The sequence below is a fragment of the Leptodactylus fuscus genome, chromosome 1 (genome assembly GCF_031893055.1).
Source record: "Leptodactylus fuscus isolate aLepFus1 chromosome 1, aLepFus1.hap2, whole genome shotgun sequence".
Lineage (NCBI taxonomy): Eukaryota > Metazoa > Chordata > Amphibia > Anura > Leptodactylidae > Leptodactylus > Leptodactylus fuscus.
This window is the reverse complement of record NC_134265.1, coordinates 126,851,296-126,869,784: the sequence shown is the minus strand read 5'-3', so window position 1 is coordinate 126,869,784 and position 18,489 is coordinate 126,851,296. Positions and strand designations below refer to the sequence as shown.

General features: G+C 45.2%; 1 protein-coding gene across 1 annotated transcript in view; it reads left to right on the top strand.

Moving 5' to 3' along the window:
• P2RX2 (purinergic receptor P2X 2) overlaps positions 1–18,489 on the top strand; it is a 43,398-nt gene that overhangs the window by 8,795 nt on the left and 16,114 nt on the right. The window contains exons 6-7 of the mRNA XM_075263041.1: positions 2,526–2,606; positions 4,344–4,476. Of these exons, the coding sequence (XP_075119142.1) occupies positions 2,526–2,606; positions 4,344–4,476 (214 nt within the window). The remainder of the gene's footprint in view (positions 1–2,525; positions 2,607–4,343; positions 4,477–18,489) is intronic.

Genomic DNA, 18,489 nt, shown 5'->3' with positions numbered 1-18,489 from the left:
GAACGACCTCTCTGCGTGTCTTCTTCCGGAGCTGGGTTCAAACTTCTACGCATGCGCAGTTGGCTCTGGCATCGGGCCTCGGGCAGAGCCGACTGCGCATGCCCACAGGCCACAAGAAAATGGCCGCTTACACAGCTTACTGTGTAAGCGGACATTTTTCTTTTGGCCGCGGGCATGCGCAGTCGGCTCTGCCTGAGGCCCGAGGCCTAGAAGATTGAAACCCAGGACTGAAGAAGACACAGGGAGAGGCTGTTCCAGAAGAAGATAGAGGCATCGCTGGAGATTTCTCTCGCAGCATTCGGGACGCCCCCAGTGCTGTTTCAGCGCTGAGGCCCGCCCCCAGTGCTGTGAGAGAACTCATTTGTATATAGACGAAAACCGGGATTTCTACCGAACAGGTGGTGCAGAGAATACATCTAAAGGTAGGAGAAGAATAGCCTTTCTTAAGGCTATTCCTACGTGTGATCAAGAAAAAATGTGATTTTAATTATAGAATCCCTTTAAGGGACTTAGATAAGAATAACTTCCTTAAGATAATACAGGATCAGAATAGCTTTCTATAATAACTGGTGCTTTGTGAACAGACACAGGATGTTTTACAACAAGTTACTGTTTGCATTCATTAAAGAAAATCCATCTATTATGTCATGGAGAGCTTCTGTGCTTTTATTTAGCCATCACTTAATATTGTTGGAAGACCACAGCGGAAATGCAATGGATAAAACTCACCACAGACTTTTTCGTGTATATATTATTTTCCACTGCGTTTTGCATTTTTCCCTCTCCCCATATAGGTTAATGGGGAAAACACAGTATTCTAGCAGATAAAATAAATTTGCCACATTATTGAAAATGCATGTGTGTTTTAGTGTTTGTTTGTTCTTTAAAACACTGTCTTTTCACTTGTCTTTTCTTTCTGGTAATGAGATTAAATAAGATCTCATTAATTTAGTTGGAACTGAAAAACGCAGAATGTTTGCAATGTGGGGCCTTAGCCTTAAACTATAACTCTATTTGCAAAACCTTAAAGCATTTTCTACTCCAAGTACCCCTTCTACATATTCTAATGCCTCCTTCCCAGCTTAGAATTGAAGGTCTAAATAGTGCAAACAGGTAAAGGTGATCTGAAATGTAGCCCAAAAGCAATACAATGTGTACAGTGAAAAATATAATTTATTAAAGAAATTTTTCAAGAGTTTATATACTATATATATCAGCCATTTTGGCTACGTTGTATTGTTACTTCTTAATGAAAAATAACTAAACAAATGAAACCAAATACACGAGAGGGATCATTGTATACCTAAAGATCGTGTATTTAACCTTCCATTTCCCCTCCATAACTCCAATCGGCTTTGGTCTCTGTCTACTAGGCCGAAATGATGACATGCTGTCTACACACGTGACTGCTGCACCCAATCTGTGACCTAAATGGAGAGACTGCTGAGGCCAGTGATATGCGGTCATGTATGCAGACAGCACATCATTGCTGCAGCTCAGTAAACCCAGACCAGCAGGACGTAACAGGTAAATATGGCAACTTTTATTATTTTAGGCTAAAGCCCCACATTGCAGAAACTCAGATTTATTTATTTTTTTTGCAGTTTTTTTTAGCCAAAGCCAGAAGTGGATTGAGCAGTAGGTAGAAGTATAAGAACTTCCTATATAGTTTCCATTCCTTTCTAACCATTCTTGTCTTTGACTCAAAGAACCGCAACAAAATCTGCAAAAAAACCCCCCAAAAAGCAGCTTTCCCGCAACATGGGGTCTTAGCCTCAAACCGTTACCCCCTTTAGTCATTTTTTAACACAGGAACACATTTAATATATAGTTACAAATTGCTAATCTAGGTTAGAAGGGAAATTTTTTATCAAGTACCGAATATCTGGAAAAATATGAAGACATTAGTGACGACAATACCATTGACAGAGAGAAGTTAGATTCTCCCATATTGAATATTACATTGTAATTGGAAGTTGTCATTTCATAGTACATTCTAATATATTTTGTATTCGAGCTATAAGCTATTCAGTAGTCCCTATACAAAGCCACGGCTCTCCACATTGTATATTAATTCCATCACTTTATGTTGTTTTATTAAATGAATACTTCTAATAAATCTTATCGTGGGGGGATATACAGAGTATTGAATGTATGGCACCTCAAGGGTCATGCGTAGCTCATTCTATTGAATCTGCAAGCTACATCGTAAAGCTCCTACGTTTTATTGGCTGCTGGTAGGGAACCCCACCATTTTATTACATCTTTGCTTTATATCTTATTCTTTACAAGGGTGCTTTAGTAGACAAGTATTGAGATAAATTACACAGTGCCAGGAAATGCAATACTGAATGTCCCCTGAGGAGAACTCAGAAATATGGCTAATATCCTGGAAACTTACCATATCCTCAAAGGGTTTTTATGTGTCATTTCTCAATTGTCTTTTATCTCTTCTTCCTATTTCTCTCTCCGCTATAATGAAATCTTCTCTGCCTTCTTTCTGCCCATTGTCTCTTTGTTTCTAGTGAGTCATTGCATGAGTTTGTCCCAAGCTTCACCATCCTCATCAAGAATAACATCCATTTCCCTCAGTTTGGATTCTCCAAGTAAGATTATTTAATCGATATTTCTCAATCTCACCTCCTGCTGTGCAAAACCTTGTCCAAAAAGCGTGCACATATCGAGTCCAGACTACTTAGATTGCTCCTTGAGGTGATTCCAATGCTCTTAATGTATGTCTAACATCATTTCCTTTCCACGCTCCAGACAATGTGTTTAGTCTTTACCTAAGATAAAGTATGGCTGATCACTGCCAAAATAGGCTATAAAGTATAACTGATCAGCTCTTAGTGCAACACATTTCAATAAAAGGTGGTCTAATAAGTGGGGGCAATGAATATAAAGGTATCTATGAGAATCTGTGGGCTGCTTATATATATTTATGGCAGGAATCTGGTGGAGTCCATGGACTTCTTATTGTCATTTTAGATGAAAATCCCTTAAAGGGGTTGTCCCATCTACCTGTTTCAAGAACTTTGCCTACTGTCTCTTCTTATCACTTCCTGTATTCCTTATCAAACAGTCAAAGCCGCCTCCCCCAAGCTTGCTGAACAGGACACTATGAAGTATCACAATAATTATTATGATTCCTAGAATCCTAATATAAATGCATATCAGATAATATGCAGATGCTTGTAGAGAAGAAATCAGTGTTGTGTGTTTACATAGAGAGATAACCAACACTTTATCAGCTAACTGCAGTTATCCAAAGGCAGAGCTGTAGGTAACAGTGAGAGCAGTGAGTGATGTCATCTGTCTTGTCTTATCACACAGGTCCAGCGCTATGGAAACACTGTGTAAACAATGGTAGATACAATTTCACATAGCAGGAAAACAAAGCAGCATTGCTAAAGCAATATATTTAGGAAAAGTCTTCATTTACATAAACTAGCAGTATAGATAGGATGCTAGAGATGGGAATAACCCTTTAATTGGCAGAACAATTTGTAAGAATTCTACAATGGCTATGAAAATTCTCAAAAGCTAGTTATTGATTAAACTGGCTATGAAAATGCCATGTGAGACAGTTCAATGCAATTAAATATGGCTAAGGAGCTATATAACCAGAATGGCGACTATGTAGGAGCATAGATAGCACTGTTATATCATGTTGAAACATACCTCTATTGTTTCTTTAAGGATCTGGAAGGCATCTGACTTGAACAATAGAAATTGGCCATTAGCTAGGATATTTAAGTGACTGAGTGTGGAATAATAAAAGAGAAAGGTCCTCATGCATGAAGGATGTCTTGTTGGAAAAGTGGCCTTGTTTTGTAAAGTGCACTAAAGATCCATTGTGGTCAATTGCTACGGAAAGGAAGGCCATATTTTTTATGACAAAGTGTTGCTGCATAATGTTTATTATCATTACTTACATATCTAACTTAAAGAGCTAATGTGCCAGAGCTTACAAAGCAGATTTGTGGTTTTTGCTTAGGCAAAGCAGGTGGCTGAAAAGAGCCATATAAAAAAACAGTGTTTTTGCAAAACTATTTTTGTCATATAAAACAAGGATATGAATAATGTTGGTAAGATATGGGGGTATGCCATCCTCTTAAAAGATTTTGTCAAAAATGCAATTGCTGAAAACGAGTGTTTTGAGGAATCTTATGAACATCTAGTAAAATATGAAATATGCTGAACAGATAACCCTAGAATAAAGTAGAATCTGGAACAGGATAGATTTTGTTTGTGGCTAATTCTTGCGGTGAAATATGTAACAAATCATCTATGTTATATGCTCCGCTACTCTCTGACCTTCTTATGTGTATTGTGTCTTACAGGGGTAACATCGAGGGAGACAATGCCTTAAAGAACTGTACTTATCACCCTGTCCATTCTCACTCATGCCCAATTTTCACCATGAACTTTATTGTAAAAGAAGCTGGTGTTAACTTCACAGAAATTGCATATAAGGTCAGTTTATATTTCCTGAAGAATGCTGGTGAGTCTGGGGGTCACCAGTCACAGCAGATAACAAAAGAGTCATTTTCTATTCTTTATGGGGTTGTCTATCTATGGTGAGATATTGAGTTAAAATTCTGCCTACAGACTGCCATCAATTTTGCCATTATTCATATGACTTGCAGTCAAGCCAAGACTTGGCAAATAGATCTATCTTTTACATGGATCCACCTCAATGGGTGAATCAGGTCCATGAAATAGGACCCCCATAGTTTGACTAATGAAAAAAACGAATGGCCACTCTTCCCTCATCGAATCCCGCCCCCATGGAGCCTGTTGTTAAAAATTTTAATCCTACCCCTGCCTCAAAGAGTCGGCTCCAGTCTTTTACTGCTTATGTCCGTGGCTATACTGTAAAGCATATCACTAAATATTATTAACAGAAGAGATAAAACAAGATTTTATTATTTCATTTATAATTTTTTATAAAAGTTATGTATAGAAAATAGGATTAAAAAAAAATCTACAATCTGAAAATAATTTTTTTTTTTGAAAAAGTGATAAATAAATTTAGAAAATGGTGATTCCTATAAACAAATTCCATCCACACACTGCAGGGAATTTAGGTGGGCTAGACACAAAGAGGTTAAAAATCGTAGCAGTGCCTGCAAATTTGGGACTGTTGGCAACTATGTGGTACAAGAAAGAAATGTATATGCCAAACAAGATGTGAACAGAATCATGTAGCTTCTAGTTTACAAGGAGAGATATTATTGGCTGCCATCCCCACTGCTATAGTTAGTAGAGATGAGCGAACACTAAAATGTTTGAGGTTCGAAATTCGAATCGAACAGCCGCTCACTGTTCGTGTGTTCGAACGGGTTTCGAACCCCATTATAGTCTATGGGGAACATATACTCGTTAAGGGGGAAACCCAAATCCGTGTCTGGAGGCTCACCAAGTCCACTATGACACCACAGGAAATGATGCCAACACCTCTGGAATGACACTGGGACAGCAGGGGAAGCATGTCTGGGGGCATCTAACACACCAAAGACCCTCTATTACCCCAACATCACAGCCTAACAACTACACACTTTACACACTCAATACCACCTCTCTGACAGTAGGAAAACACCTTGAAACATGTGTATTTGGCACTTGCAGTGAGGAGAGCTTGTCACCAGCAGTGAATTTGGCCCTTGTAGTAAGTTGAGGTTGGCACCAACATTTGTTTTGAAAATCAGGGTGGATTGAGCCTCTAACCAGCAGAGTTTGGGCAAATTCATGGTGGAGGGAGCCTCTAAAAACCCCAGTTTGGACCAATTCATGGTGGAGGGAGCCTCTAAAAACCCCAGTTTGGACCAATTCATGGTGGAGGGAGCCTCTAAAAAACCCAGTTTGGACCAATTCATGGTGGAGGGAGCCTCTAAACAGCCCAGTTTGGACCAATTCATGGTGGAGGGAGCCTCTAACCAGCAGAGTTGTGGGAAAGCAGGGTGGAGGGAGCCTCTAAACAGCCCAGTTTGGACCAATTCATGGTGGAGGGAGCCTCTAAAAACACCAATTTGGACCAATTCATGGTGGAGGGAGCCTCTAACCAGCCCAGTTTGGACCAATTCATGGTGGAGGGAGCCTCTAAACAGCCCAGTTTGGACCAATTCATGGTGGAGGGAGCCTCTAAAAACCCCAATTTGGACCAATTCATGGTGGAGGGAGCCTCTAACCAGCCCAGTTTGGACCAATTCATGGTGGAGGGAGCCTCTAAAAACCCCAGTTTGGACCAATTCATGCTGGAGGGAGCCTCTAAACAGCCCAGTTTGGGCAAATTCATGGTGGAGGGAGCCTCTAAAAACCCCAGTTTGGACCAATTCATGGTGGAGGGAGCCTCTAAAAACCCCAATTTGGACCAATTCATGGTGGAGGGAGCCTCTAAACAGCCCAGTTTGGACCAATTCATGGTGGAGGGAGCCTCTAAAAACCCCAGTTTGGACCAATTCATGGTGGAGGGAGCCTCTAAAAACCCCAGTTTGGACCAATTCATGGTGGAGGGAGCCTCTAAAAAACCCAGTTTGGACCAATTCATGGTGGAGGGAGCCTCTAAACAGCCCAGTTTGGGCAAATTCATGGTGGAGGGAGCCTCTAAAAACCCCAGTTTGGACCAATTCATGGTGGAGGGAGCCTCTAAAAACCCCAGTTTGGACCAATTCATGCTGGAGGGAGCCTCTAAACAGCCCAGTTTGGGCAAATTCATGGTGGAGGGAGCCTCTAAAAACCCCAGTTTGGACCAATTCATGGTGGAGGGAGCCTCTAAAAACCCCAATTTGGACCAATTCATGGTGGAGGGAGCCTCTAAACAGCCCAGTTTGGGCAAATTCATGGTGGAGGGAGCCTCTAAAAACCCCAGTTTGGACCAATTCATGGTGGAGGGAGCCTCTAAAAACCCCAGTTTGGACCAATTCATGGTGGAGGGAGCCTCTAAAAACCCCAGTTTGGACCAATTCATGGTGGAGGGAGCCTCTAAAAACCCCAGTTTGGACCAATTCATGCTGGAGGGAGCCTCTAAAACCCCCAATTTGGACCAATTCATGGTGGAGGGAGCCTCTAAACAGCCCAGTTTGGGCAAATTCATGGTGGAGGGAGCCTCTAAAAACCCCAGTTTGGACCAATTCATGGTGGAGGGAGCCTCTAAAAACCCCAGTTTGGACCAATTCATGGTGGAGGGAGCCTCTAAAAACCCCAGTTTGGACCAATTCATGCTGGAGGGAGCCTCTAAACAGCCCAGTTTGGGCAAATTCATGGTGGAGGGAGCCTCTAAAAACCCCAGTTTGGACCAATTCATGCTGGAGGGAGCCTCTAAACAGCCCAGTTTGGGCCAATTCATGGTGGAGGGAGCCTCTAAACAGCCCAGTTTGGGCAAATTCATGGTGGAGGGAGCCTCTAAAAACCCCAGTTTGGACCAATTCATGGTGGAGGGAGCCTCTAAAAACCCCAATTTGGACCAATTCATGGTGGAGGGAGCCTCTAAACAGCCCAGTTTGGGCAAATTCATGGTGGAGGGAGCCTCTAAAAACCCCAGTTTGGACCAATTCATGGTGGAGGGAGCCTCTAAAAACCCCAATTTGGACCAATTCATGGTGGAGGGAGCCTCTAAACAGCCCAGTTTGGGCAAATTCATGGTGGAGGGAGCCTCTAAAAACCCCAGTTTGGACCAATTCATGGTGGAGGGAGCCTCTAAAAACCCCAGTTTGGACCAATTCATGGTGGAGGGAGCCTCTAAAAAACCCAGTTTGGACCAATTCATGGTGGAGGGAGCCTCTAAACAGCCCAGTTTGGGCAAATTCATGGTGGAGGGAGCCTCTAAAAACCCCAGTTTGGACCAATTCATGGTGGAGGGAGCCTCTAAAAACCCCAGTTTGGACCAATTCATGCTGGAGGGAGCCTCTAAACAGCCCAGTTTGGGCAAATTCATGGTGGAGGGAGCCTCTAAAAACCCCAGTTTGGACCAATTCATGGTGGAGGGAGCCTCTAAAAACCCCAATTTGGACCAATTCATGGTGGAGGGAGCCTCTAAACAGCCCAGTTTGGGCAAATTCATGGTGGAGGGAGCCTCTAAAAACCCCAGTTTGGACCAATTCATGGTGGAGGGAGCCTCTAAAAACCCCAGTTTGGACCAATTCATGGTGGAGGGAGCCTCTAAAAAACCCAGTTTGGACCAATTCATGGTGGAGGGAGCCTCTAAACAGCCCAGTTTGGGCAAATTCATGGTGGAGGGAGCCTCTAAAAACCCCAATTTGGACCAATTCATGGTGGAGGGAGCCTCTAAACAGCCCAGTTTGGACCAATTCATGGTGGAGGGAGCCTCTAAAAACCCCAGTTTGGACCAATTCATGGTGGAGGGAGCCTCTAAAAACCCCAGTTTGGACCAATTCATGGTGGAGGGAGCCTCTAAAAAACCCAGTTTGGACCAATTCATGGTGGAGGGAGCCTCTAAACAGCCCAGTTTGGGCAAATTCATGGTGGAGGGAGCCTCTAAAAACCCCAGTTTGGACCAATTCATGGTGGAGGGAGCCTCTAAAAACCCCAGTTTGGACCAATTCATGCTGGAGGGAGCCTTTAAACAGCCCAGTTTGGGCAAATTCATGGTGGAGGGAGCCTCTAAAAACCCCAGTTTGGACCAATTCATGGTGGAGGGAGCCTCTAAAAACCCCAATTTGGACCAATTCATGGTGGAGGGAGCCTCTAAACAGCCCAGTTTGGGCAAATTCATGGTGGAGGGAGCCTCTAAAAACCCCAGTTTGGACCAATTCATGGTGGAGGGAGCCTCTAAAAACCCCAGTTTGGACCAATTCATGGTGGAGGGAGCCTCTAAAATCCCCAGTTTGGACCAATTCATGGTGGAGGGAGCCTCTAAAAACCCCAGTTTGGACCAATTCATGCTGGAGGGAGCCTCTAAACAGCCCAGTTTGGGCAAATTCATGGTGGAGGGAGCCTCTAACCAGCCCAGTTTGGACCAATTCATGGTGGAGGGAGCCTCTAAAAACCCCAATTTGGACCAATTCATGGTGGAGGGAGCCTCTAAACAGCCCAGTTTGGGCAAATTCATGGTGGAGGGAGCCTCTAAAAACCCCAGTTTGGACCAATTCATGGTGGAGGGAGCCTCTAAAAACCCCAGTTTGGACCAATTCATGGTGGAGGGAGCCTCTAAAAACCCCAGTTTGGACCAATTCATGGTGGAGGGAGCCTCTAAAAACCCCAGTTTGGACCAATTCATGCTGGAGGGAGCCTCTAAACAGCCCAGTTTGGGCAAATTCATGGTGGAGGGAGCCTCTAAAAACCCCAGTTTGGACCAATTCATGGTGGAGGGAGCCTCTAAAAACCCCAATTTGGACCAATTCATGGTGGAGGGAGCCTCTAAACAGCCCAGTTTGGGCAAATTCATGGTGGAGGGAGCCTCTAAAAACCCCAGTTTGGACCAATTCATGGTGGAGGGAGCCTCTAAAAACCCCAATTTGGACCAATTCATGGTGGAGGGAGCCTCTAAACAGCCCAGTTTGGGCAAATTCATGGTGGAGGGAGCCTCTAAAAACCCCAGTTTGGACCAATTCATGGTGGAGGGAGCCTCTAAAAACCCCAGTTTGGACCAATTCATGGTGGAGGGAGCCTCTAAAAACCCCAGTTTGGACCAATTCATGGTGGAGGGAGCCTCTATAAACCCCAGTTTGGACCAATTCATGCTGGAGGGAGCCTCTAAACAGCCCAGTTTGGGCAAATTCATGGTGGAGGGAGCCTCTAAAAACCCCAGTTTGGACCAATTCATGGTGGAGGGAGCCTCTAAAAAACCCAGTTTGGACCAATTCATGGTGGAGGGAGCCTCTAAACAGCCCAGTTTGGGCAAATTCATGGTGGAGGGAGCCTCTAAAAACCCCAGTTTGGACCAATTCATGGTGGAGGGATCCTCTAAAAACCCCAGTTTGGACCAATTCATGGTGGAGGGAGCCTCTAAAAAACCCAGTTTGGTCCAATTCATGGTGGAGGGAGCCTCTAAACAGCCCAGTTTGGGCAAATTCATGGTGGAGGGAGCCTCTAAAAACCCCAGTTTGGACCAATTCATGGTGGAGGGAGCCTCTAAAAACCCCAGTTTGGACCAATTCATGCTGGAGGGAGCCTCTAAACAGCCCAGTTTGGGCAAATTCATGGTGGAGGGAGCCTCTAAAAACCCCAGTTTGGACCAATTCATGGTGGAGGGAGCCTCTAAAAACCCCAATTTGGACCAATTCATGGTGGAGGGAGCCTCTAAACAGCCCAGTTTGGGCAAATTCATGGTGGAGGGAGCCTCTAAAAACCCCAGTTTGGACCAATTCATGGTGGAGGGAGCCTCTAAAAACCCCAGTTTGGACCAATTCATGGTGGAGGGAACCTCTAAAAAACCCAGTTTGGACCAATTCATGGTGGAGGGAGCCTCTAAACAGCCCAGTTTGGGCAAATTCATGGTGGAGGGAGCCTCTAAAAACCCCAGTTTGGACCAATTCATGGTGGAGGGAGCCTCTAAAAACCCCAGTTTGGACCAATTCATGGTGGAGGGAGCCTCTAAAAACCCCAGTTTGGACCAATTCATGGTGGAGGGAGCCTCTAAAAACCCCAGTTTGGACCAATTCATGGTGGAGGGAGCCTCTAAAAACCCCAGTTTGGACCAATTCATGGTGGAGGGAGCCTCTAAAAACCCCAATTTGGACCAATTCATGGTGGAGGGAGCCTCTAACCAGCCCAGTTTGGACCAATTCATGGTGGAGGGAGCCTCTAACCAGCCCAGTTTGGACCAATTCATGGTGGAGGGAGCCTCTAAAAACCCCAATTTGGACCAATTCATGGTGGAGGGAGCCTCTAACCAGCCCAGTTTGGACCAATTCATGGTGGAGGGAGCCTCTAAAAACCCCAATTTGGACCAATTCATGGTGGAGGGAGCCTCTAACCAGCAGAGTTGTGGGAAAGCAGGGTGGAGGGAGCCTCTAACCAGCAGAGTTGGTGGAAATCAGGGTGGAGGGACCCTCTAACCAGCAGAGTTGGGGGAAATCATGTTGGAGGGAGCCTAGTATTAGCAGAATTGTGCAACGCTTATGGTGGATGAGTATGAGGATGCGGAGGAATTGGAGAGGTTGAGTACAGACATGGAGTTTCATGTTGGGGTGCTTTACACAGGTGGGCCCAAAAATGAAGGCTCTATCCAGTGGTGGTTCATTTTTATCAAAGTGAGCCGGTCGGCACTCTCAGCTGACAGACGGGTGCGCTTGTCAGTGATGATGCCACCGGCTGCACTGAACACCCTCTCAGATAGGACGCTGGCGGCAGGACAGGACAGCACCTCCAAGGCATATAGGGCAAGTTCAAGCCACAGGTCCAACTTCGACACCCAATACGTGTAGGGCGCAGAGGGGTCGGAGAGGACAGGGCTGTGGTCGGAAAGGTATTCCCGCAACATGCGCCTATACTTCTCACGCCTGGTGACACTAGGACCCTCTGTGGCGGCACTTTGGCGAGGGGGTGCCATCAAGGTGTCCCAGACCTTAGACAGTGTGCCCCTCGTTTGTGTGGACCGGTGAGAACTTGGTCGCCTACTGGAGGAACTGTCCTCCCTGCCGCCAACGTCACATGCTGGAAACATCTCCATCATATTCTGCACCAATTGCCTGTGGCAAGCATTGATGCGATTGGCCCTCCCCTCTACCGGAATAAAAGACGAGATGTTGTTTTTATACCGGGGGTCAAGGATAGCAAAGATCCAGTACTGGTTGTCCTCCATGATTTTGACAATACGCTTGTCGGTTGTAAAGCACCCCAACATGAACTCAGCCATGTCTGCCACAGTGTTAGTTGGCATGACTCCTCTGGCCCCACCGGAAAGTTCAATCTCCATTTCCTCCTCATCCTCCATGTCTACCCATCCGCGCTGCAACAATGGGACGATTCGAAGTTGCCCGGAAGCCTCCTGTATCACCATCACATCATCGGACAACTCTTCTTCCTCCTCCTCCTCCTCCTCCATTAAACGCGATGAAGCGGACAGATGTGTGGACCTACTCTCCAGCTGTGACGGATCGGATGCTATCCCTGACTCCTCTGTGTGATCTGAGTTATCCCTGATGTCAATCAGGGATTCTCTCAGAACACACAAGAGCGGGATTGTAAGGCTCACCATCGCATCCTCAGAGCTCACCCTCCTTGTGGACTCCTCAAACACCCGTAGGATGTCACAAAGGTCTCTCATCCATGGCCACTCATGGATGAGAAACTGAGGCAGCTGACTTTGTGGCACCCTAGGGTTTTGTAGCTGGTATTCCATCAAAGGTCTCTGCTGCTCAACCACTCTATTCAACATCTGAAACGTTGAGTTCCAGCGTGTGGGGACGTCGCACAAAAGCCGGTGTTGTGGCACATGCAGGCGTTGCTGGAGAGATTTTAAGCTAGCAGCGGCTACTGTCGACTTGCGAAAGTGGGCGCACATGCGCCGCACTTTCACCAGTAGCTCTGGAACATTGGGGTAGCTCTTTAGGAAACGTTGCACCACTAGGTTGAAGACGTGGGCCAGGCATGGAACATGTTGGAGTCCGGCAAGCTCCAGAGCTGCTACCAGGTTCCGGCCGTTATCACAAACGACCATGCCTGGGCCCAGGTGCAGCGGCTCAAACCATATTGCCGTCTCATCGAGGAGGGCATCCCTCACCTCGGAGGCAGTGTGCTGTCTGTCCCCCAAGCTGATCAGCTTCAGCACAGCCTGCTGACGTCTACCAACGCCAGTGCTGCAACGTTTCCAAGTCGTAGCTGGGGTCAATCTAACAGCGGAGGAGGAGGCGGTGGCGGAGGAGGAGGCGGAGGAGGAGGAGGAGGAGGGGGGTGTTCTTCTCGTGTCCCTGCCAGGAATGTTAGGCGGGGAGACGAGGTACACCGGGCCAGTTTGGGAAGCAGTCCCAGCCTCAACTACATTAACCCAGTGTGCCGTCAGTGAAATGTAGCGTCCCTGTCCGCATGCACTTGTCCACGCGTCGGTGGTCAAGTGGACCTTTGTGCAAAGCGCGGAACTAAGGGCCCGCCTGATGTTGAGTGACACGTGCTGGTGCAAGGCGGGGACGGCACACCGGGAGAAGTAGTGACGGCTAGGGACGGCATAGCGAGGTGCCGCAGTTGCCATCAGGTCCAGGAAGGCGGGAGTTTCAACAAGCCGGAACGCCAATATCTCCTGGGCCAGCAGTTTAGCGATGTTGGCGTTCAAGGCTTGCGCGTGTGGGTGGTTAGCAGTGTATTTCTGCCGCCGCTCCAATGTCTGAGAGATGGTGGGTTGTTGTAAAGAAGCGCCTGATGGTGCCTTTGATGGTGCAGGAGAAGGAGATAAGACAGGAACAGGGGAGGATGAGGGAGAAGTCAACAAAGTGGCGGAGGCAGATGAAGTGGTGTCCTGGCTCGTCCTCTGGAGTGCATCGCCAGCACAGTCAGCAGTGGCAGTGGCAGAGGCAGTGGCAGTGGCGTGAACGGCAGGCGGCCTTTGTCCTGCCGTTGCTGCCTGCCACTGATTCCAGTGCTTGGATTCCAAATGACGGCGCATTGAAGTGGTGGACAGGTTGCTCTTCTCAGAGCCCCTAATCAATTTCGAGAGGCAAATTGTGCAGACAACACTATATCTGTCCTCGGCGCATTCCTTGAAAAAACTCCACACCTTCGAGAAACGTGCCCTCGAGGTGGGAGTTTTTCGGGGCTGGGTACGAACTGGAACATCTTGGGAGATTCCGGGTGTGGCCTGGCTTCGCCTAAGCTGCTGACCTCTGCCTCTGCCTCTAGCTACCCTTTTTGGTGCTGCACTTGCCTCAACATCCACACTACTTTCCCCGCTTGACATCCCCCCTGTCCAGGTCGGGTCAGTGTCCTCATCATCCACCACTTCCTCTTCCAACTCCTGTCTCATCTCCTCCTCCCGCACAATGCGCCGGTCAACTGGATGCCCTGACGGCAACTGCGTCACATCATCGTCGATGAGGGTGGGTTGCTGGTCATCCACCACCAAATCGAACGGAGATGGAGGAGACTCTAGTGTTTGAGCATCTGGACACAGATGCTCCTCTGTTAGGTTCGTGGAATCGTGACGTGGAGAGGCAGGTTGAGGGACAATGAAAGGAGCGGAGAACAGCTCTGGGGAGCAGGAACAGTTGGGGTTATTGTTCTGTGAAGCTTGGGAATTTTGGGAGGAAGGAGGACAAGACTGTTGGGTAATAGGAGGAGAGGAGGCAGAGTCTGACTGGCTGCTGGACAATGTGCTGTAAGCGTTCTCTGACAGCCATTGCAAGACCTGTTCCTGGTTCTCGGGCCTACTAAGGTTTGTACCCTGCAGTTTAGTTAATGTGGCAAGCAACCCTGGCACTGTGGAGTGGCGCAATGCTTGCTGCCCCACAGGAGTAGGCACGGGACGCCCTGTGGCTTCACTGCTACCTTGCTCCCCAGAACCATTCCCCCGACCTCGCCCACGGCCTCGTCCACGTCCCTTTCCGGGAGCCTTGCGCATTTTGAATTCCCAGTTAGAAATTGGCACTATATACCAGTAGCAAAAATTGTGGGTGCACGTAACCCCAATATATTCTTTGAATTACCAGTCAGACAATGGCACTATATACCAGTAGCAAGAAATGAGGGTATTTATAACCCCAATATATTCTTTGAATTTCCAGTCAGAAACTGGCACTATATGGCAGTAGCAAGAAATGAGGGTATTTATAACCCCAATATATTCTTTGAATTCCCAGTCAGACAATGGCACTGTATACCAGTAGTAAAAATTGTGGGTGCACGTAACCCCAATATATTCTTTGAATTACCAGTCAGAAACTGGCACTGTATACCAGTAGTAAAAATTGTGGGTGCACGTAACCCCAATATATTCTTTGAATTCCCAGTCAGAAACTGGCACTGTATACCAGTAGTAAAAATTGTAGGTGCACGTAACCCCAATATATTCTTTGAATTCCCAGTCAGACAATGGCACTATATACCAGTAGCAAGAAATGAGGGTATTTATAACCCCAATATATTCTTTGAATTCCCAGTCAGACAATGGCACTATATACCAGTAGTAAAAATTGTGGGTGCACGTAACCCCAATATATTCTTTGAATTCCCAGTCAGACAATGGCACTATATACCAGTAGCAAGAAATGAGGGTATTTATAACCCCAATATATTCTTTGAATTCCCAGTCAGACAATGGCACTGTATACCAGTAGTAAAAATTGTGGGTGCACGTAACCCCAATATATTCTTTGAATTCCCAGTCAGAAACTGGCACTGTATACCAGTAGTAAAAATTGTGGGTGCACGTAACCCCAATATATTCTTTGAATTCCCAGTCAGAAACTGGCACTGTATACCAGTAGTAAAAATTGTGGGTGCACGTAACCCCAATATATTCTTTGAATTCCCAGTCAGAAACTGGCACTGTATACCAGTAGTAAAAATTGTGGGTGCACGTAACCCCAATATATTCTTTGAATTACCAGTCAGAAACTGGCACTGTATACCAGTAGTAAAAATTGTGGGTGCACGTAACCCCAATATATTCTTTGAATTCCCAGTCAGAAACTGGCACTGTATACCAGTAGTAAAAATTGTGGGTGCACGTAACCCCAATATATTCTTTGAATTCCCAGTCAGACAATGGCACTATATGGCAGTAGCAAGAAATGAGGGTATTTATAACCCCAATATATTCTTTGAATTCCCAGTCAGAAACTGGCACTGTATACCAGTAGTAAAAATTGTGGGTGCACGTAACCCCAATATATTCTTTGAATTCCCAGTCAGAAACTGGCACTGTATACCAGTAGTAAAAATTGTGGGTGCACGTAACCCCAATATATTCTTTGAATTCCCAGTCAGAAACTGGCACTGTATACCAGTAGTAAAAATTGTGGGTGCACGTAACCCCAATATATTCTTTGAATTACCAGTCAGAAACTGGCACTGTATACCAGTAGTAAAAATTGTGGGTGCACGTAACCCCAATATATTCTTTGAATTCCCAGTCAGAAACTGGCACTGTATACCAGTAGTAAAAATTGTGGGTGCACGTAACCCCAATATATTCTTTGAATTCCCAGTCAGACAATGGCACTATATACCAGTAGCAAGAAATGAGGGTATTTATAACCCCAATATATTCTTTGAATTCCCAGTCAGACAATGGCACTGTATACCAGTAGTAAAAATTGTGGGTGCACGTAACCCCAATATATTCTTTGAATTCCCAGTCAGAAACTGGCACTATATGGCAGTAGCAAGAAATGAGGGTATTTATAACCCCAATATATTCTTTGAATTCCCAGTCAGACAATGGCACTGTATACCAGTAGTAAAAATTGTGGGTGCACGTAACCCCAATATATTCTTTGAATTACCAGTCAGAAACTGGCACTGTATACCAGTAGTAAAAATTGTGGGTGCACGTAACCCCAATATATTCTTTGAATTCCCAGTCAGAAACTGGCACTGTATACCAGTAGTAAAAATTGTGGGTGCACGTAACCCCAATATATTCTTTGAATTCCCAGTCAGAAACTGGCACTATATGGCAGTAGCAAGAAATGAGGGTATTTATAACCCCAATATATTCTTTGAATTCCCAGTCAGAAACTGGCACTGTATACCAGTAGTAAAAATTGTGGGTGCACGTAACCCCAATATATTCTTTGAATTCCCAGTCAGAAACTGGCACTGTATACCAGTAGTAAAAATTGTGGGTGCACGTAACCCCAATATATTCTTTGAATTACCAGTCAGAAACTGGCACTATATGGCAGTAGCAAGAAATGAGGGTATTTGTAACCCCAATATATTCTTTGAATTCCCAGTCAGAAACTGGCACTGTATACCAGTAGTAAAAATTGTGGGTGCACGTAACCCCAATATATTCTTTGAATTCCCAGTCAGACAATGGCACTATATACCAGTAGCAAGAAATGAGGGTATTTATAACCCCAATATATTCTTTGAATTCCCAGTCAGACAATGGCACTGTATACCAGTAGTAAAAATTGTGGGTGCACGTAACCCCAATATATTCTTTGAATTCCCAGTCAGAAACTGGCACTATATGGCAGTAGCAAGAAATGAGGGTATTTATAACCCCAATATATTCTTTGAATTCCCAGTCAGACAATGGCACTGTATACCAGTAGTAAAAATTGTGGGTGCACGTAACCCCAATATATTCTTTGAATTCCCAGTCCGAAACTGGCACTATACGGCAGTAGCAAGAAATGAGGGTATTTATAACCCCAATATATTCTTTGAATTCCCAGTCAGACAATGGCACTGTATACCAGTAGTAAAAATTGTGGGTGCACGTAACCCCAATATATTCTTTGAATTCCCAGTCAGAAACTGGCACTGTATACCAGTAGTAAAAATTGTGGGTGCACGTAACCCCAATATATTCTTTGAATTCCCAGTCAGAAACTGGCACTGTATACCAGTAGTAAAAATTGTGGGTGCACGTAACCCCAATATATTCTTTGAATTACCAGTCAGAAACTGGCACTATATGGCAGTAGCAAGAAATGAGGGTATTTGTAACCCCAATATATTCTTTGAATTCCCAGTCAGAAACTGGCACTGTATACCAATAGTAAAAATTGTGGGTGCACGTAACCCCAATATATTCTTTGAATTCCCAGTCAGACAATGGCACTATATACCAGTAGCAAGAAATGAGGGTATTTATAACCCCAATATATTCTTTGAATTCCCAGTCAGACAATGGCACTGTATACCAGTAGTAAAAATTGTGGGTGCACGTAACCCCAATATATTCTTTGAATTCCCAGTCAGAAACTGGCACTATATGGCAGTAGCAAGAAATGAGGGTATTTATAACCCCAATATATTCTTTGAATTCCCAGTCAGACAATGGCACTGTATACCAGTAGTAAAAATTGTGGGTGCACGTAACCCCAATATATTCTTTGAATTACCAGTCAGAAACTGGCACTGTATACCAGTAGTAAAAATTGTGGGTGCACGTAACCCCAATATATTCTTTGAATTCCCAGTCAGAAACTGGCACTGTATACCAGTAGTAAAAATTGTGGGTGCACGTAACCCCAATATATTCTTTGAATTCCCAGTCAGAAACTGGCACTGTATACCAGTAGTAAAAATTGTGGGTGCACGTAACCCCAATATATTCTTTGAATTCCCAGTCAGAAACTGGCACTGTATACCAGTAGTAAAAATTGTGGGTGCACGTAACCCCAATATATTCTTTGAATTCCCAGTCAGACAATGGCACTATATACCAGTAGCAAGAAATGAGGGTACTTATAACCCCAATATATTCTTTGAATTCCCAGTCAGAAACTGGCACTGTATACCAGTAGTAAAAATTGTGGGTGCACGTAACCCCAATATATTCTTTGAATTCCCAGTCAGAAACTGGCACTGTATACCAGTAGTAAAAATTGTGGGTGCACGTAACCCCAATATATTCTT